Genomic DNA, 19,766 nt, shown 5'->3' with positions numbered 1-19,766 from the left:
ATTCATAAACGAATCACCGCTGTGTTTGAATGGCGATGCGCAGCGGCTCAGCTGTGACTTTAAAAAAAAAACTATTTTCGTTGATGAAATAGAGCAAAATAAGGCAATTGTGTTGTTGTCAGACAATATAAGTCACTTAATATTAACTTCTTGTTTAATGAACTGTTGTATTAAATCAATATCACATTTGCAAACTCCCTTAATAATCATTCAAAGCTGTCACTCATCTTAGTTTATCCCGATCTCACAAAACTCCATTATAATCGACGAAGCTCTCTACACTGCACAATGAATATCTTATTTACACCCCGTCAACACTTTGTTTGTTGTAATGAGAGGATACGTCTGTGATACATTACTCAACGCTGCAGAAACACGTACGTATATTAGAACCTTTGAAGCTCCCTCTGCGCAAACACAAATATGCTGATCGGATCAGTCGCACAGGTGCTCCTAAATATTATTTCATAGTCGCACGCAGTAGCAAATGCGACTGAAATGGTCGCACTGTAGAGCCCTGAAGTTGCTGCCTGGTTATTCCCTATTTTATTTATTTTTTATTCTGGAAGCCGCTGGTTTATGCACATGTAATCACAGGTGGAAGACAGATAGGATGGTGTTTTGTCTTTGCTAAATGTGGGTTTTTGTGCAGGTCGCCCCTCTGAAACAATTAGTCCACTTGAACTGCGGGTGGAGGAGCTCAGGCACCATCTGAAGATTGAGGCAGCTGTGGCAGAAGGTGCCAAAAATGTGGTCAAGCAACTTGGTGTACGCAAAGTGCAGGACCGACGTGCTCTAGCGGAGGTAAGTGCAAGTATTAGTCTTGATGTAAAGGCTTTTCAGAAACCGACAGCCATGCATGATGCATTCTGAATGGATTGACTGTCTGGAAACTACAGACCGCTCTTCTTTTAAAGGAATGCTCCACATAAAAATGAAAATAGTCATTTTCTTACACTTGTGGGGTTCCAAACCTGTATGACTTTTTCTTCTGTGGAACATAAATAGATATTTTGAAAAAAATGTGTGGACCCAACATCGTTGGAGTCCATTGGCTTTCATTGTATGGACAAAAAAGACCATACATTAAATAAATGAGATGATGTATTTGATAATGTCTTTTGCATGTAAATGAGTAACAATGTGACAAACCTTGAAGTGTTTTTTGGAAGTATTTTGATTTACTCCTGAGAATTATGAGCATGTATGTGCAGCGTTGCTCAGCCATGCCTGTTTGACCTTGAAGCAGCACATGCTTTGTCACTAAGACAGACAAGTCCACTGCAAGTGATAAAGTGAGAAAATTGTGCTCTAATGCTGCTCAAAGATAACCTAGTGCTGAAATGACCTCACTAATCTTTTTTTTTTTTTCGATTTACCAGAAGCAGCAGGGGCTTCAGTATCTCTTCTAGATCATTTTGATTGTTTTAAAGGGTTAGTTCACCCCAAAATGAAAATTTGGTCATTGATTACTCACCCTCATGTCGTTCCAAACCCATAAGACCTTCGTTCATCTTCAGAACACAAATTAAGATATTTTTGATGAAATGTGAGAGCTCTCAGACCCTACATAGACAGCAACACAACTGTAATGTTCTCAGGTCCAGAAACGTAGTAAATACATCTGTAAAACAGTCCATGTGACCGCAGTGGCGAGAATACTTTTTGAGCGCAAAGATCAAAATATAACAAAAATAGCATAATTCATTTAACAATTCTTCTCCCCCGAATTACATCTTCCGCCATTTTGGAGAGTACCCAAAAGCGTAATCGACATAATCAGCATTGTTTATGTTTGGGGAGAAAGCGCACGCATAAACGTAATCTGCATAATCAGCGTTGTTTACACTTAGGGGAAAGCGTGCGTATACATTGTGAATGTGATACTCTAAAATGGCAGAAGACGTAACTCAGGGGAGAAGAATTGTTGAATAAATTATTTTTGTTTTCTTTGCGCTCAAAAAGTATTCTCGCAGCTTCGCAAAATTGAAGTTGAGCCACTAATGTCATGGACTTTTTTACAGATGTCCTTACTACGTTTCTGGACCTGAGAACATTACAGTTGCGTTGCTGTCTATGCAGGGTCCGAGAGCTCTCACATGTCATCAAAAATATCTTAATTTGCGTTCTGAAGATGAACGAAGGTCTTACGGGTTTGGAACGACATGAGGGTGAGTAATTAATGACAGAATTTTCATTTTTGGGTGAACTATCCCTTTATGCATTTAACTTGCATTAAAATGAGCTAAGATTCTTCCCTGTCCAGTCATGACATCAGCATGGCAATTTTAGAGTTGAATTCAGACTTCATTTGGACTTTTACATTTTGGATATAAGAAATATACTATATAACTACTATAATATATAATGCCAGTGGCTTTGTTTTACACTACTGTCATTCAGAAATGTAGCTTGTATCTCTGTTTGCTGAGCATCTTTATTTTTAAGTGTATTTTTTTGTGTCCAGGCTCAGGCCCGTTTGCAGGAGTCCTCTCAGAAACTGGACCTGTTACGTTTGTCTCTGGAGCAGCGGCTTGGAGAACTTCCACATGACCATCCCAAACGAGCTGCTATTAAAGAGGAGCTGACAGTGGGGTCCTCGCCTGTCGTTGGGTTGCAGAGAGATCGTCTGCGCTCTTCATCTTCAGCATCCTCTTCGCTCTTCAAACCAGCCAGCCTGACAGGTATTGAGACAGCTGAAAGTTAGCAGGACGGTTATGGTGTTAAGATGTCAAGGGTGTCAATTTTACTCCTTGTCACCTCAGGGAAAAAAAGTTCTGATGCCACATAATGTAATTTAGTGAGTATTAGTCTTTACTTTCTGGAGAGAGACTGAAGAACCCGTTGAAGATCTGTTGAAGAACATCAAGAGCATATTAACAAACTTCACCACAGTGTGGTACAGCAGTTTTGTCTCTGGCCACAAGACCCTTCAGCAGGTGATGAGAACATATCACTGATGTACGGTTACCCTCCATAAAGGTTGTTCAATTCAGACACTGTCTGTAGAGGGTGGAAAGTATTGTCAAGGATGTCTTCAACCATGCACTATCCACCCCTCTCCGGTCTAGAAAGCAGCACAACTGTTTTCAACATTGATAATAAGATTGATTAATAGGAATTGTTTCCTGAGCATCAAATCAGCATATTAGAATGATTTCTAAAGGATCATGTGACACTGAAGACTGGAGTAGAGTAGTGGCTGCTGAAAATTCAGCCTTGCCATCACAGGAATAAATGACTTTATAAAATATATTACAATACAAACATATTACTGTTTTACTGTATTTTTAATCAAATAAATGCAGCCTTGGGTAGCATTCTTTTAAAAAAACATTAGAAAAACTTACTGACCGCAAACTTTTGAACAGTAGTGTATATGTTTTGTCTTGTGTTGTTGTAATTTTGCTTGACACTTTGCTTAGTCTGATATGAAATTTGTAACGTTTTTATTCACATTTTATATTCATTTTTGCACTTGTGATTGGTATCATTATGCAAAGTGTAAGTATAAGAGAAGTGAAAGTAGAATCTAATCAGCTTTATGTGTGCAATGTGCAAATTGGTTTTGTTAATCCTGTTGTACGTACATATGGCTGCTGTATTGTGTATAACTTGAGTGTGTGTTTTTAGGGCGACTGGAGGTCAGACTTATGGGTTGTCAGGACCTGCTGGAGTCAGTTCCAGGCCGCTGTCGGGTAAGCAACATGTCCTCCGCCCCTGGAAGTCCATCTGAGTCCAAATCACTGAGGATGAGGACCGGCCTCTCCACCCGCAGCACCAACGGCAAGACCACCAAGACTGATGAGCTCTCATGTGAGTCTCACAGGGGAAGCAATGTGAAATATAATGGATTTCACAATAGTCTCACTGTGGACCGTGACAGAAAACCTTTATCTGTATTTTCCTACCTTGACCAAATAGATGAATCTAAAATAGATTAACTAAACAGACTGGATGTACTTTAATAGAAGATTTTTTTCTTTCTTGTTCAACAGCTTAATTCTTGTTATGTGACCAAATATTTTTTAATTCTGTAAATATTTATGTATGCGTCCCCCCCCCCCAGTAAGATGCTTCTATAATTTTTCTTTCTTTTTCTCTCAGCGGAGATCAGTGCTGTATTGAAGGTGGATAACAAAATAGTTGGTCGCACACATTGGCGGCCGCTGAGTAAGGAGGCCTGGAATCAGAGCTTTAGCATCGAACTCGAACGGGTCAGTGCCAACAAATTCTACTGCATATAAGAGTTTTTAATTCAGATCAGGAGCTCATCCTTAATGCACGCCACAATCTCAGACTACTTGTCTGAGTGTTTTTTTAGCATGCCATTTATAACTGTCAATCATCCCAGATAACATTTGCCACATCTGTTTTACGGAAAGTGCCTGTGATGGCCATTGGCTGAAGGCTTTTCCTCACCTTCATTAACGCAGCTTTACTTCCAGAGTGCAATCAGTCGCCTCCAGAGTAATCCAAACTAATCCCTCAACATTACTGTAATCTTTTGCTCACCACTTGGACACAGAGACAGCCTGAATACTGGCCGAGTCAGCCCGCAGCTCTCTCCGAAAAGATTCAGCTGTACCAGTGGAGAATGAGATCTTATTTCATTATTTCTAGATTACTGAAGCAGTTTTTTTTCTCCCAAAGACTGCTTCGCATCTGTTTGATGACTGGGGAAGCATTTTGTTGTATCTGTCTTGGAGGTTTTGATTGTCTTTGACACAAAGTCATGTTTTCTGAATTCTAACTAAGTGTGCAAGAAATGTATCTCAAGAAATGTGTTTTAACAGGAAGTCTTTCCATAATAATCAGTTATGCACATCATACCTCAGGAATCCGGTATTCTGATTCATGATCTGGAATATAATCATTATAGAACTAATAATTGGTGTTATACACGGTGCTTAAACTGCTTTTGATTAATAGTACAAACCTTAAAAGGCATGTTTCAGTTTTATTCTAATTGCCATATTTATTTATTTTTTTTTTACTATGTATTTACTGTACACTGCTATTAAATTACTATATTGTTTAAAAGTTTAGGGTCTGTAAGTTTTTTTTTTTTTTTTTTCCCTATTAATACTTTAACAACCATTTATTGAAATGCTCAAAAGTGACATTTATAATATTACAGATTTATAGAAATAAGATTTCCGCCTGAAAAAATTTACCATAATTTCTACAAAAATATTAAGCTGCACAACTCTTTTCAACATTGATAATTGATAATTTCAATTTCTGAAGGATCATGTGACACTGAAGACTGATGTAATGATGCTGAAAATTCAGCATCATTGTATAAAGAATGAATAAATGACTTTAAGTCATACGTTATATTAAACTAAAAAAAATTTTTTTTTAAATGATAATATTTCACAATAAAATAAATGTAGCCTTGGTGATCATAAGAGACTTCTTTCAATAAAAACCCCCAAACTTTCAAATGATGAAGTCAATGTGAGGACCATTAAGAGATGTAAAGGGGCAAGAACTACAACTACAATTCATATCTGAGTGTGTTTGTTTTTTCTGCCTCTCACATGACCTTTGACCCCTGTAGTCTCGAGAGCTGGAGATTGCAGTGTACTGGCGAGACTGGAGGTCCCTGTGTGCCGTGAAGTTCTTGCGTTTAGAAGATTTCCTAGACAACCAGCGGCATGGCATGTGTCTTTATCTAGAGCCGCAGGGCACACTGTTCACAGAGGTGAGAGAGCCTCTCAACACCTTCATCCTAGTGCAACACAGAGCCAAGTGTGGTTACAGTTTACATCAGCTATGTATTTCATTTAGGACTTTCTGCAGAGGTTGATGCATAATACATGGACACATAATGCATATAGTGAGCTGTTTATAATGCGGTTTGGTTTCAGGTGAGATTCAACAATCCTGTCATTGAGCGGCATCCTAAACTACAACGACAGAAACGAATTTTCCCAAAAGAAAAAGGTGTGCTTGACCTCTCATTTTCTCTGTTGTCGTCTTCATAGAGGGACTACGACTCATAAGCGATTACTATAATTTCTCTCATAATCACTTGATCGCTTTTAAACCTAAATAACATTATGGAGCTATTAACATGAGATGTGCTTTGTAGTTCAGCATTAAAAGAAATATGTTTCAGACTAATGCGTCATATTTGTATATTAAATAGCTGATTTAATGTCTCAGGGAAAAATTTCCTGCGGGCAGCACAGATGAATATGAACTTTGCCACTTGGGGGCGTCTAATGATGAGCGTGCTGCCCCCATGCAACAGCACGGTCACTGCCTTGAGCCCCCCTCTGCCTGGTTCTGAGCCCATGTCCCCTCCATCTGCGTCCACGCCCCCTTCCTCTGGGTGAGACATACACCGGTGTCCCTGGGGTTTGGTTGAGGAAAATATATCCATTAATCTGAATAAAAAGTGATTCTCTTTCTGTGTTGTGGCTGTTTATCGCAGAGACGCGGCAGTTGTTAAACTGAATTTCAGTGAGGAGCGTCCTGCCAAGCCCCCGCGCCTCCACTTGGCACAGAACCCCACAACTGACGCATCACTTTCTGGGGTATGTCTTGCGGACAAACACTTGCTTTTTAATTTGTAGTTCTGTATTGCTCTGGTCAAGTTAAAGTTGTAATTATGTGTTTTGGGACTTGTTTCCCAGACTCTTGCCAGAGTGAATTCATCTGAGGATAACCAAGTTCTCAAAGGCAAGACTGTATCCCAGCCTACACCTCAGTAAGTCAATATAGTATTTATTAGTGCTGTTATTATTAAATCTAAGACTTAAGGGTTTTGAATCATCCCTAACCTCTTAGGTCTTAAATTTCAACCTGTGACCTGTCCTACATCTTTTGATAGTGAAATAAATCTGGATTCTCTTTCCTGTAATAGCTCTTTTTCTCAGTCTCACTGTATGTTGTATATATCCTGTTTCACAGGAGGAAAGAGGGGATGCAGATGGAGGACTTCAACTGCATTTCTGTTTTAGGAAGAGGGCACTTTGGAAAGGTAAAACTGCAGCTGTCCTTCAGTACTGTAATCAGATGACTCTGAATGGTGCTGTTGACTCAATGTCATTGTCGACTCTCATTAAAGGTCCTGCTGGCTGAATTCAAAAGGACTGGGAAACTTTATGCCATCAAAGCACTGAAGAAAGGGGATGTTGTGACCCGGGATGAAGTGGACAGGTGATGTTCTGTATCTCTGTGTCAGAAATGTCTTCCTGTGCATCACGAATGGGTTATGGATAATTTGTTGTCTGTTGATATTTATTTTTGCAAAGCACTAACATGGTTTAATGGGTCTGCATGAAAACCATAAAAGAACTAAATATTATAGTCACATTTTATATATATTTTTTTATCAAGGGGCCGCTTGTAAGGGTGTTATGTTTGTGGGTCCTTGGAATTGAAAAAATGTGGGTCCTTGGAACTGACAAGAGTGAACACTTCCAACTGTATTTGGCTTGTATTATATTGTGAATTAATTTCATTTTTTTTTATAGTTTAATGTGTGAGAAGAGAATTTTTGAGACCATCAATATGTCCCGTCATCCTTTCCTGGTGAACCTGTGTGGGTGCTTCCAGACGCCTGACCATGTGTGTTTTGTGATGGAGTATTCACCTGGAGGAGACCTGATGACCCACATTCATAACAGCATCTTCTCTGAACGGCAGGCTAGGTACTCGCTCTCTCTCTCACTCTCACACACACACACACACACACACACACAGTGTCCGCATTTACGTAAGTGCTACACGTTTTCAGATGCACATGCTGAATTTTTTTAGCATTGTATATTTTTGCCAATGACACTTTCCTCTGGATGTGACTGTAAACCGAGGATTTTTCTGGCAGGTTTTATTCTGCATGTGTATTACTAGGCCTGGAGTTCCTGCACCAAAACCGGATTGTATATAGGTATATTATATATAACTACACTATTACTTCTAATATTACTTGACGATTACTAAATTCCCTATTATATGCGTGTATGAAATAATGCATATGATTTTATGGACGATTTCTCTCTTTCCTCCTTGTAGGGACCTAAAGCTGGACAATCTGTTAATGGATTCTGATGGTTTCGTGAGAATTGCAGATTTTGGACTTTGCAAAGAAGGTACATTCTAAGAATACCATTTCTCCTGTGGAACATTTTTTGTTTGTTGATCTCAAATAGTATTTGAGCAGAGAGTCAACAAAGTCTTGCTGCCAATCAGGTATGGGACATGGCGACCGTACGTCAACCTTTTGTGGCACCCCAGAGTTCCTGGCCCCGGAGGTTTTGACGGACAGCATGTACACCCGTGCAGTGGACTGGTGGGGTTTGGGTGTGCTCATTTATGAGATGCTAGTGGGAGAGGTCAGTCCTGGTCAAATACAGCTTTACTAAATTGTTGCCATATACTGTAATATTGTTCATGCATATTTAAATGTGCCCTCCACTTGTTCCAAACCTGTATGAGTTTCTTTCTTCTGTTGAACACAAAAGAAGATATTCTGAAAATAAATGTTGGTATCTGAACAGTTGATGAGCATCATTGACTTCCATAGTAGGAAAAAAATAACTGTTCAGATACCAACATTTATTTTCAGAATATCTTCTTTTGTGTTCAACAGAAGAAAGAAACTCAATACAGGTTTGGAACAAGTGGAGGATGAGTAAATGATGACAGAATTTTCATCCTGGAAGTGAACTACTCCTTTAATTGAAATTTGAATAACATTTCACAATATTGTGGTTTTTACAATTTTTCTGGTCAAATAAATGCAGTCTTGGTGAGCATAAGAGACTTCTTTCAAAAGCATTAAGAAATCTTATCCTTTGTGGCTGCCAGTCTCCATTCCCCGGTGATGATGAGGAGGAGGTGTTTGACAGCATAGTGAACGATGAAGTGCGCTACCCAAGGTTTATGTCCCCTGAGTCAGTCTCTATAATACAAAAGGTAAGCACTTATCCCTCTTGGAGAAAAACAAATTGAAATTGAACTGAAACTCCATCTGACTCGGTCTCTTTAATGGCAGTTGTTGCAGAAGAACCCTGAAAAACGACTGGGAGCAGGAGAGCAAGATGCCAATGAAGTGAAGAGACACCGGTTCTTCCAGGTGACGGTCACTAACTGAATAATTTGTGACTACCTCAGTGAAGCTTCTTTTAAATTCTCTTTTTAAAAGCCTTGTTCCTCTCTGCAGGGCATAGATTGGGAAGCCCTGTTGGCCAAAAGAGTCAAACCTCCTTTCCTGCCGTCAATTAAAGCCCCAGCAGACGTCAGTAACTTCGACGAGGAGTTCACTCGCCTGAAGCCTGTCCTGACCCCTCCGCAGACCCCGTTCTTCCTCACCGCCGAGCAGCAGGAGTTTTTTGCAGACTTTGACTTCTCTGCCCTGCAGTGACTTCCACTCGATTACCCTCGAAAAGGGTTGTGACATATCAAATCACTGCTTTCTTTTCTCTCTGTCTTCTTTATCCAGTTATTCTCTCTCTCTCTTGTTCTCCCTTGAGATATGCAGTCGAATCAAGTGAAGCTGGCCTCGTGTCACCCTTTAAAAGCTGCTGTACGCTGTTCATGAAACTGGCTGCAAATGTGTGCTTAAGCTCCAAAGACAGTCCTGATTGGACCATATGATCACCCCTGAACTGTGCGCCCACCACTGTGAGTAAGCTCAGATATGCTCTGCTTTTAACTGCCCATCCCTGATATTCATACAGTTAAGATACATGTATGTTTTTGGGTTGGGTTATACTGTTTATCATGTCAGTCTGACCAGCTGTTTAAAAAAAAAGAAAAAAAGAGTAGTCTTCCTGTTACAATGAATTATGATGCCAAAATATACTTGCACTGTTGCTGAACAGATAATGATTGTCAGATTTAGATGGAAGGACTGAATGCTGTGCCATTTTTAAGGATTTCTGATGTAGCGTAGATCCAAGCGATACATGCGGCTGGAGCGTCTTAAGCTCCTTAAGTTCCAGACTGTAACTATCGGCGTGCATTCTCGGTGTTAGATCATGCAGATTCCTCCACACTTGGTCTGTGTGATGTATGTTCATGTTAAACCCTCACATTTTGATCTCTGGTTGTCCCTAATCTGGATTTGATTTGGGATTGGTGCCCCAGATAAATGTTGCTTGTTGATCAGTTCTCAACTTTCCAAAAGGAGCTCTTTACTGTACTTGCAGACATCTTGTGACTTTCGATTGCAAACAGTGACTTGCTCTATCCCGCCTTTCTCTTTATAGCCCTCCTCTGGACAAATCTAATACTACTGAATTAGACCAAGCATATTCTACTCGGTCTTAGCATGATGCGGTTAGCACATTAACTCACTAAGCTGATATTTAAATATTGATATTTTGCTCTCTGTGTCATGTTACAGAAGCTTATTATGTTGTTCGTTATTTAAGGTGTTTGTCTGTATTTTACTTTTGACTAGATCATTGTATCACTGTAAATGTGGTTTACTAATAAGTTACACTGTGAACGAAATGACACTAAAATATTTAAATGAAACTTGCCGTTTCTATGAGCCACATGAAGGACAAATAAATATCTAAGTAAATGTAATCGAACGGGATGAATGTATTTTCAGAAATAAAATACAATGTGACCATGTTGTTCCATTTATTGAATACTGATGTTTCAAAATATTACATTGAGAAAAAAAATTGCATAACTTTGATCAAAACGGCACAAATCATTCATGAAATCTCAGCATTCATATTGATACGTTAAAAACACTCAAGTGCAAAAGTTAAGGAAACAATTTAAAGAAATTGAAATGAAGTAAAAGCAAAAACAATTATTGCTTTTTATGACTATATTATTCAGAAAAAAGTCTAATGTTTGGTAAAAGTCACACTATGTGGACTTCATTGTACTGCATTCATCAACAAAACTACTTTTCTGGCAGTCCGAAATGTAACCGAGATCTAACAGTGTCGCATGCACTTACATCTTTCTCTCTTTAAGATGCTGATGTGTAATAGGAAAGGCCCTTTTTATATAAAAATATATAGTTTTTCACCAAAAAACAATGTCTGTAATGTTGACCATTACAGTATTGATTGTTTGTATTCTAAATTCAGTCTTTCGATGTTAATTTCTTATGTATTGATTATGTCTAGATAAACCAGAACATTTAATATTATAAAGTCACATTACAAGCATAAGGAAATTTCACCAATGATTTATAAAGTGCTATAGGAAATTATTTGCATTATAAACATGAACTTCTCATTACCCTGTTTGAAATGGATCTAAAAAGGGGATGTCTATTTTCTAAAAAATAAAAATAAGTATATACAACTACTTCACAATAATTGCACAAAATGATTGCTGATGTAACAGTACATCATCATCTGCTGCTATACAATAAGCTGACAGACTGTCTAGCTCAATTACTTTTGTCCAACAGCTTTTTAGTACCATGAAAGAGATTAGAGGAGCAGAGCCAAGTTAATAAATAATTAGCATATACCATTTTGATATCTCTATGTATTGCATTAATGGGACACCACAAATCAGCTCTGAAGAACGCTATTGTGCTTTTGTGCTTTTTGTTCTGCGTTTGCTATTAAAATGTGCAAAATCAGCACAGACGAATTGTTAAAAGTTCTATGTGGGCAAAATATTCACAAAACACTTTAATAAAAATGCTCATTCCAACCTATTTGATAACGCTTGATCAAACATCATTGCAACTACAAAGTTCATGCATTTAAGAATCACTTTCAAAATGGAATGGGAGAAGTAGATTAGAAGGAAGGAGAAGTAGATTAGATGTTCTGCAGCTGCAGTTAGGAGCGATTTCCACCAAAACATCGATTTCCATCTAATGGGTTTTTTGTCACAGCAGTCGTGACTCCAAGGAAATTAAATCGTATCGTTGCCTTGCTTGAAATACACATGCTCCCAAACCACCGGTTCCCAAATGCAGAAGAAGCTCCAGAGATTGCGCAGGATTCCGCGGTCAAAAGGGTTTTCGTCCGCACCGCAGTGCTTGAGGTAAGAGATTCTGTGTCGAGACATGAACTCCCATGTGGTGGTATTCAGGGACACCAGGTACAGGTGAGACCCCAGGAGGAGAAGCACGGTCAGGGACAGGACAGCCACCGCCGCCGCTGCTCCCAGGAGCACACAGTTGGTCCTCAACCACAGCTGCCAGGTGGGAGCGTGACTGAAGCCGGACCTGTACGAGATTTAACAGTACACTCTGAACTGTGAGTCCAGATGAAAGATATTTGTTTCTGAGGGCTTTAATCTTGATGGTTTGAGAACACCTTTTAGAGTTGGGAACTAATACATTTAGGACTATTATGTCCATTGGCACTGCTGGACATCCCAGGTTATGATGTGTAAGTATTACTACTCACCAGGCCATGTACAGTCCCCACAGTAAGACAACAAGCTGGACAGCCAGATAAAGCACAAACCAGCGGTGGTTTCTCTCCCCGACGCAGTTCTCTATCCAGGGGCAGTGATGATCATAGCGCCGCACACAGTGCCGACACGTCTGGCAGTGTTTGGATCTCATGGGTTGCTATGTCAAAGTGTGGATTCATTTTTAGAAGGGATTCATTATTAGAAACGAACAAACTAAGCTGTCTTGCCTGTACATGAATATATCAAGGTCAAATGAAATGATTTAAACCTCTATATTTATGCATATAGTCCATCTTTAGTAAGTGACAGCGCACCTGTACCAGACAGTGTCCGCAGCGCCGCAGCCGTATGGACTTGGTGGTCTGTGGAATCATATCCTGCGTTTCTTCTGCGATACCAAGTGAGAACTGAAATACAGTCAGATGATGCATGTTTGCTGTAAAATCAGCGTTAAACTTGCAAACTGCAGGGGGTTTGTGAGCTGATAAAGCTAATAAATCATAAAAATGGGGAAAATAAATGATATATATATCAATATAATAAATAATTCATATATATATATATATATATATTACTTTGATCAAAAATAATCTTACAAAATGGAATTACTTTTGATCAAATGAATCAGTGAAACGGAGTTATCATAATATCACCCCCACAATGAGAAATCACATGAAATCCAAACAGCAGTCGACCGAGGAAAGACAGCTGTCCATCACTGCATTCAGCAGAATGAGGGGTGGCACTAAGCTCGCCACCAGGTACGCAATTGAACATTTGCTGAGGGGTATGCAAGATCAGTGTCATCACCTTTGTGTACTCTATTTCAGCGAAATGTGACTGGTTGAGCTGTCCTCAGTTTAATGCTTTTGTTTGTTTGTTTGTCTTTTTCTGTTCTGCACCCCAGAACATTTATGAACAGATATGATTGTGTCTGTGACAATGTTGAAGGGTGAACTCATTTAAAATGTTAAACAAACAAACAAAAAACTTCTTTCTCCTTTGATTATTTTTAACCAATAAACGTTTGATTATTTATTTTATGAAAGAAGATTTTCATGGAATGATTGCGGCAAAATGTAAGAACGTAAGAGCCCTTGAACAGATCTTATAATAGTAATAAAAAATTTGAAAAAACAAATTAATGTGTAATTTCCTTTTCTTTAAGTAAGGTGTGCATTAAATGATTTGCCAAGCTTAGGTTATCATTTTTCTTTCTGCAGCACAATTTTAGTTTGGAAGCATGAAACTAACAGTACATTTTCTTCAGTTATTCTATCAGTCATTAAATCAGATACAGATAGAAGCTCCTCTCCTCACTCCACTCTCATTGCACTCCGATCCCATTACTCTGCTTTAAGGTGGCAAAGCTCATTTTTAGGCCCCGGATCGCCACACTTGTGGACACGCCCCTCAACATAGGCCGACACAAGTGTATGTACGTCCCGTACTGTAATTGGCATGGTCTGCTTTAGTTTTTCCGTTTGCTCTGCTTGAGCTTGGATGCTTTTATTCATTATATATACACAGTGGTGTGAAAAAGTGTTGGCCCCCTTCCTGATTTCTTATTTTTTTGCATGTTTGTCACACTTTAATGTTTCAGATCATCAAACTAATTTAAATATTACACAAAGATAATGCAAGTAAATACAAAATGCAGTTTTTAAATTATTATTTCATTTATTAAGAGAAAAAAGCTGTCCAAACCTATGCGGCCCTACGTGAAAAATTAATTAACAACATTATTTAAGAAAGCCGAGTTAAATTTCACTAGCCACACGCAGGCCTGATTACTGCCAGACCTGTTGAATCAAGAAATCACTTAAATAGAACCTGTCTGACAAAATGAAGCATGCTTAAAGAGCAACACATCATGCCGCGATCTAAAGAAATTCAAGAACAGATGAGAATCAAAACAGTTGACATGTATCAGTCTGGAAAGGATTATAAAGCCATTTATAAGGCTTTGGGACTCCAGCAAACCATGGTCAGAGCCATTATCCACAAATTGAGAAAACTTGGAACAATGGTGAACCTTCCCAGGAGTTGCCGGCCAACCAAAATTACTCCAAGAGCACAACGACGACTCATCCAAGAGGTCATAAAAGAACCCAGAACAACATCTAAAGAACGTGTCAAGTGAGCTCCTACGCTAAATTCCAGAACAAGAATCATTTTAACCATAATATTTCACCCTAGCATTCAATTTTCTATGCTGCACATCTAATCCCGCAGACTATAGCATCGTAACGCAAGCGACGCGCGGTACTTCATTTCGATACTGTGTTTCTCTCGCTCTAATAAGCTTGTTGATTCCGTTCCGCTGCTTAGACGTGATCGGGTAGATGTCACGTTTCCTATTGGGCAGCTGTGGTCACGTGACGTCTCGGCGTCACATTTTTACCTCGCCAAAGTATGATACAAGTGGAGAGATTTCGCAGATTGCTGGGGGGTCTTTATTCTTTGTCATACTGCAAAAGAAAGAGTAGACTGTTATTATAAGTTATTATAAACCACACAACATCTTAGGTAAATTCCTTTTAGGCATATTCCTTTCAGGTCGAAAGTGATTGGATTCATAACAAGAATGAAAATTTCTAGACCATTTCCTGCTCTACATCTGGTGTAGTATAACTATAATACTTGAGGAAACTTGCAATGTAGCATTTACTGTACATTAAGTGATTTAGAAGACACTTTTAACCAAAACAATCTCTGGTAAAACATGATACTTATTTACCTGTTGTGACTTAATATTTTTCTACTGATTTAATAAATGGTATTTTGTGTTACCACCTATGTTTTGGGGGGATGGGTTTATCCTGCTCATCCAGGAAGTTTCCACCAGCTGCTAGTGCCCAGCGGTAATGTTGCGCTAACAAGGATCGGCGTGCTGTAGTTGGTGTGTCCAAAGGTGCCCCATCAGCATTTTTTAGGGGTGAGAATTCCTCCTCTCTCAACACCTCAAAGGCGACAAATGTGCTGCAAAAAAAACAAACAGATGATGGTGAGGAAGATGGCGATACCCGAATTTGTCCAAATTAACAGTAGCTGTAAAACATACTTTGAGAACTTAAAGACGTCAAAGACAAATTTCTCCATTTTGATGCCGTTGGGCTTGGTTGGTTTCACCAGGTTCCCTTCTCCATCCACAAATGGCACTTTCTTGATTGCCACATGCTGCTTCAGTTGACTTTCAAACTTTCTGCAGGGAAAAAGCATTGAAATAGGAATTATTTTGTACAAAGGGCTTTGTTTACAGTTTACAGAGTCAATATGTTGCTAATTCTTTAACAAATGCATTGATTCTGGGAGCATGTGCTTTTTAGGTTTAACCTTCTGACTAGGCAAACTGTTACATTTAGATTGTAGGTGTCCTTATACAGGTACAACTAATGTTGTACCTGTACATTGACAATAAAGAGAGCTACGGTGCATTTTAATTTTAACTTACTGTCACTGTTAAAAATTAATAAAATTCTGATATACAACATCCACCATGTTGTTACAGTTACCTACACTATTACACATGACCTACCAGAGTCAGTTGCCATTCATAAATCTTTTCATTTTGCCTCATGGGATAGTAAAGTGTCCATCGAATGCACACTTCCGAATGTTGGTGGAAGTTGTAGGTCATCCAGGTACTTTTCGCCTACTGTTTTTCAAAAACTATGAATTCGGACATACTACTCGTATTTTGATGTACTGTTTTTTTGCATATTATATAGTAGGGAAGTATTCGATTTCGGATGCAGATATTAGGGGTCAGATATTAATGCCATCTTCACCAAGATGTTATTAGATTGTTTACTGATCATTTTTTTATTGATTCTATTATATTACAACTAGGGATGCACTGATACCACTTTTTCCAGTACTCACCCGATACCGATACTTTTATTTTTGGTACTTGTCGATACAGAGTACCGATACCAATATTTTTATTGCATTTGTAAATTTTTGAAATATTGGGTACAGAAACCAAAAGTGTATGTATAATGTTAGGTTAACTTCATTTATCAAATAGATACAGTCAAACCAAAATTTATTCAGACACCTTCAACATTTCTCACATTATCACAGTTTATTCGCTATAGTTTAGAAAATGGTAATAAAATATGACAAGAACTCAGAGTTAAACTGTGTATGAACAAATTCAGCTTGATAATGTTAGATAACTTTGATAGAAAGGTATGTAATAGATTACAATCAACCAAAAATTATTCAGACAGCTGTTAGTATGACAGTATTTACACAACTATCAATACTTAGTCAGGCAACCCTTAGCCTTAATGACAGCCTGGAGTCTCCTGGGCATGCTGTCATCCAGCTTCATGAAAACCTCAACTTCAATTTTTTCCCAAAACTCTGTCTGAATAATTTTTTCGTCCCAAATTTTTTTGCCACCGTATGAAGAATTTTTGGGTATATTTTATCACAGTTTACTTTATTTTGCTGTCCTCACTTACATAAATTAACTATAGTGTCCTGCACCCACTAGTAAAAAAATATCAAAAATTCCAAAACATCACATTTTTGGTTTGACTGTATATCCTTCGGTTATTTTCACACTTAATTATGGCCATTAAAAAAAATGTTTTATAAGTTTTTGTTACTTTCACCATTCTTTTTTTTTGCTCTATGGTACATCATCTTTAATTTAATAGCATTAGAGCTGCTCCATTGCAGCGGCTCAGTACTGTAATCACGTGCTTTGCTGTAATAATACAGGGAACCACTCGTTATAAATCATAAATGATGTTTAGTGAATGCCCCATAAATGGTCGGATTTTTACGATTTAGTTTTAATCCAAATGATGCGTGTGCTAAGTGAGTGAACATCAAATATCACACATAATTGCGTGCGCTCTCTCTCTCTCTCTACCATTAAGTAACTTGTGCATTGTTTTACTTACTTGTTTATGACATATCCGACCGAACTACAAACTTTCCAGTGATGTCTGTGAGAAAGGTATATTCACTTGACAAGCTCAATCCACTCACGCACGCTCAATTTGTTTATCAGCTCGCGCACATCAGCTATACGGTTGTTAAATAATACTGAATGTTTAACATTATATTCATTGCATACATATACTTCATAGACATCCTTAATCTCTAATAACTCCATTCTGCTGTCTGTTGTTCTGTTGTCAGTGTTTCTTTGTCTGAATATGGCACTTATCACATGCTGTGTGGTATCAGCGTTTGGTATCGGGGCATTTTAACGAGTAGGAGTACGAGTACAGAAGCTCAGTATCGGGCCTGATACCGTGCATCCCTAATTACAACAGAACATGATAATTGTAATATAACAAAATATGGCCTTTATGGACAACGGAAAGTTGACTTAAGAAACACATAAATAATTGGGATTGTATATTAAAACTGTATATCGACCACATACTCAGCCACTTCCTTTAAGAATCCTCGGGTAAAGAAGTGGTTGCAGATGTTCCCAGCACTGAACAGGAGCTCTCCTCCTGGTCCTCGCAGCTCTGCGGTCTCTGGTTGGATCTCACTGTATTCGATCACCTGATACAGACCATCCACACGACACACCACTCCAACAGGCTCCGAAGGATACGCCTTATCCACCACCTGACCAGAATAAAGGTAAACATATCTAATTAGGCATAATAATAAATAATAATAGTAAAACAATAATGAATGGGATCTAATTTGAGCCTTCACACAGGATATTTTTACCTTGGCACCACAGTCTGCTCCTTTGTTTACACAAAAGCCAATAAAGACTGGGTCTGCCATCTTCACCAAGATGTTGTCCACACAGTACACGTGAAGATACTCCAGACCCCTTCTCTCCATGTCCTCTATAATCTTGTTGTCCACTAGAGCACGATAGAGGCCACCATTTCCATCTTAAGTGAACATAGACGTGAGATGCAAACGTCATTTCGTTTTAGTGACTTAAGTAAAAAATACATTAATTTAATAATTATTTGGCTATTGTCAAACAGCTGATGAAAATATCAACTTTAAAAAATCCTGTTGTATTTTATTTGAGTCATTTATGAACTACCCCTCTCTGACCTGGTGCCATGGCTATTTTGTTCTTCTTTTCCAGGATGATCTTCCCATCAAAGCCTACGGCTGGTATCATTCTCTGCTCAAACATGACTACGTTGGATGGACAAAGACCAAAATATTCATTGTCTCTGAAGAACTTCTCTGTGGGCCCCAGAGTGAACTCACTGGTCATTATGTACCTGTTCACATATCATTAAAAGATAATTCAATACTTGTTCTTCTGTCATTTGGAGGATGAATAAATCAAAGCTCAGGACCAAAAGTGTTTATAGTTAGCAGAAAGCACAGAAAGACCCTTATTTGAATTGCAAATAAAGAGCCATACCATGGTATTGTGCATCTACAAGCATGCTTCAGATTGGCCAGCTCTTGCACCTTCTGGATATGCTCAGCCTGGATCTGGTACAGGGTTTTCCCACTTGGAAGCCCAACATTGTACATGCCCTTGGGATATGGCACTCCAAGTCGAGTCCCCTGACCACCAGCTAACAGCAAAACGGCCACTCTGTCCTGTGAAATCTGCAATAACCCTGAGGACAGAAGTCTTTTATATAGTCTTCAATACATGTAATGTTACTTTTGACCAAATTGTAAAAATTAATAAAACTATTGTTTTATATTATTTTGAAAATTGGAGCTGTACCTTCATCACCCCACATCTTAAGTCTTTCTTCGTCACTTTTACGCACACTTCCGATGAACTCTGGAGGAACGGGCTCCATCCGCGCGTCTAGCCGACCATCAGCGCTCGAGTGTCGGCTTGCAGCCTCAACAGCTGCTCGGCAGTGCTCGAGTAACTCTTCGGGCTTGAGCAGAGATATCTCCTCCAGAAGCGCACTGCTTTCTTCCGCAGAGAGTTCCGACCAAAACTGTAAAACATGGCTCTGTCCTGCAGTTTCTAACCTCGCTTTAGCTGCCTCGAATGACAACATATTTACCTTCTGGAAAAAATAAACACATTAATTAATAATGATCCGATAACAAACCCCGAGTCGAGCCGACCCTCTTCTGAGGAGTCCGGATCCTGTGTGTTTTCACTGCTTGCAACTCGTGATCAGTGTGTGGCTGGTACAATAAACGTATCACTGGAGTTGCATATAATTGGCGAAATAATAGAAAACTACTGTCAAGGCATACTTAGTTTACACGAGTCATTTGGGAACTGCCCTTATATGGCTGACTGTGTCTTAAAACCTTGAGATGCCTAGCTAGACAGTATTTTATCTCCTCACTAACAGCTCGAATCAGTTTACGTATCGGAACGTCCCAAATGCTGTCTAGGTAGGCAGCTCAGTAGGTTTCCAAACACAGCCAGTATTTACTCTAGGTCTGCGGATGAA

General features: G+C 38.9%; 3 protein-coding genes across 3 annotated transcripts in view; 1 reads left to right on the top strand and 2 right to left on the bottom strand.

The window, feature by feature from the left end:
- LOC107587363 (serine/threonine-protein kinase N2-like) overlaps window positions 1-9,772 on the top strand; it is a 29,327-nt gene extending 19,555 nt beyond the window's left edge. Inside the window, exons 5-22 of the mRNA XM_016275131.1 lie at window positions 653-804; window positions 2,468-2,684; window positions 3,634-3,816; window positions 4,108-4,217; window positions 5,567-5,710; window positions 5,877-5,952; window positions 6,175-6,343; window positions 6,446-6,548; window positions 6,648-6,721; window positions 6,925-6,994; window positions 7,082-7,173; window positions 7,491-7,667; window positions 7,844-7,906; window positions 8,032-8,108; window positions 8,209-8,351; window positions 8,827-8,934; window positions 9,014-9,094; window positions 9,182-9,772. Of these exons, the coding sequence (XP_016130617.1) occupies window positions 653-804; window positions 2,468-2,684; window positions 3,634-3,816; window positions 4,108-4,217; window positions 5,567-5,710; window positions 5,877-5,952; window positions 6,175-6,343; window positions 6,446-6,548; window positions 6,648-6,721; window positions 6,925-6,994; window positions 7,082-7,173; window positions 7,491-7,667; window positions 7,844-7,906; window positions 8,032-8,108; window positions 8,209-8,351; window positions 8,827-8,934; window positions 9,014-9,094; window positions 9,182-9,382 (2,240 nt within the window). The 3' untranslated portion in view covers window positions 9,383-9,772. The remainder of the gene's footprint in view (window positions 1-652; window positions 805-2,467; window positions 2,685-3,633; window positions 3,817-4,107; window positions 4,218-5,566; window positions 5,711-5,876; window positions 5,953-6,174; window positions 6,344-6,445; window positions 6,549-6,647; window positions 6,722-6,924; window positions 6,995-7,081; window positions 7,174-7,490; window positions 7,668-7,843; window positions 7,907-8,031; window positions 8,109-8,208; window positions 8,352-8,826; window positions 8,935-9,013; window positions 9,095-9,181) is intronic.
- Window positions 9,742-12,877, bottom strand: LOC107587389 (probable palmitoyltransferase ZDHHC12). The gene is made up of 3 exons (XM_016275174.1): window positions 12,687-12,877; window positions 12,363-12,529; window positions 9,742-12,178 (listed from the first exon to the last, which is right to left on the bottom strand). Exons 1-3 carry the CDS (start codon window positions 12,801-12,803, stop codon window positions 11,863-11,865), a joined length of 600 nt encoding a protein of 199 aa, XP_016130660.1. The 5' UTR covers window positions 12,804-12,877; the 3' UTR covers window positions 9,742-11,862.
- Window positions 12,878-14,764: 1,887 nt separating this feature from the next.
- LOC107587443 (UDP-N-acetylhexosamine pyrophosphorylase-like protein 1) lies at window positions 14,765-19,766 on the bottom strand. The gene is made up of 8 exons (XM_016275238.1): window positions 19,070-19,766; window positions 18,752-18,956; window positions 18,430-18,605; window positions 18,085-18,257; window positions 17,783-17,976; window positions 15,437-15,577; window positions 15,169-15,354; window positions 14,765-14,843 (listed from the first exon to the last, which is right to left on the bottom strand). The coding sequence occupies exons 1-8, from the start codon at window positions 19,356-19,358 to the stop codon at window positions 14,765-14,767; spliced, it is 1,443 nt and encodes a 480-aa protein (XP_016130724.1). The 5' UTR covers window positions 19,359-19,766.

This window comes from Sinocyclocheilus grahami, unplaced genomic scaffold (genome assembly GCF_001515645.1).
Source record: "Sinocyclocheilus grahami isolate Dianchi unplaced genomic scaffold, SAMN03320097.WGS_v1.1 scaffold92.1, whole genome shotgun sequence".
In the NCBI taxonomy this organism is placed as follows: Eukaryota; Metazoa; Chordata; class Actinopteri; order Cypriniformes; family Cyprinidae; genus Sinocyclocheilus; species Sinocyclocheilus grahami.
This window is presented reverse-complemented; position numbering and strand designations above follow the sequence as displayed.

Coding starts and splice junctions, on each gene's coding strand:
- LOC107587389 (XM_016275174.1), bottom strand. CDS start 12,803: ATGCATCATCTGACTGTATTTCAGTTCTCACTTGGTATCGCAGAAGAA. Junction 12,530..12,686: donor GCGGACACTGTCTGGTACAG/GTGCGCTGTCAC, acceptor ACTTTGACATAG/CAACCCATGAGATCCAAACA. Junction 12,179..12,362: donor TGGGGACTGTACATGGCCTG/GTGAGTAGTAAT, acceptor AATCTCGTACAG/GTCCGGCTTCAGTCACGCTC.
- LOC107587443 (XM_016275238.1), bottom strand. CDS start 19,358: ATGTTGTCATTCGAGGCAGCTAAAGCGAGGTTAGAAACTGCAGGACAG. Junction 18,258..18,429: donor CAAAATAGCCATGGCACCAG/GTCAGAGAGGGG, acceptor TGTTCACTTAAG/ATGGAAATGGTGGCCTCTAT. Junction 15,355..15,436: donor GACGTCTTTAAGTTCTCAAA/GTATGTTTTACA, acceptor TTTTTTTTGCAG/CACATTTGTCGCCTTTGAGG.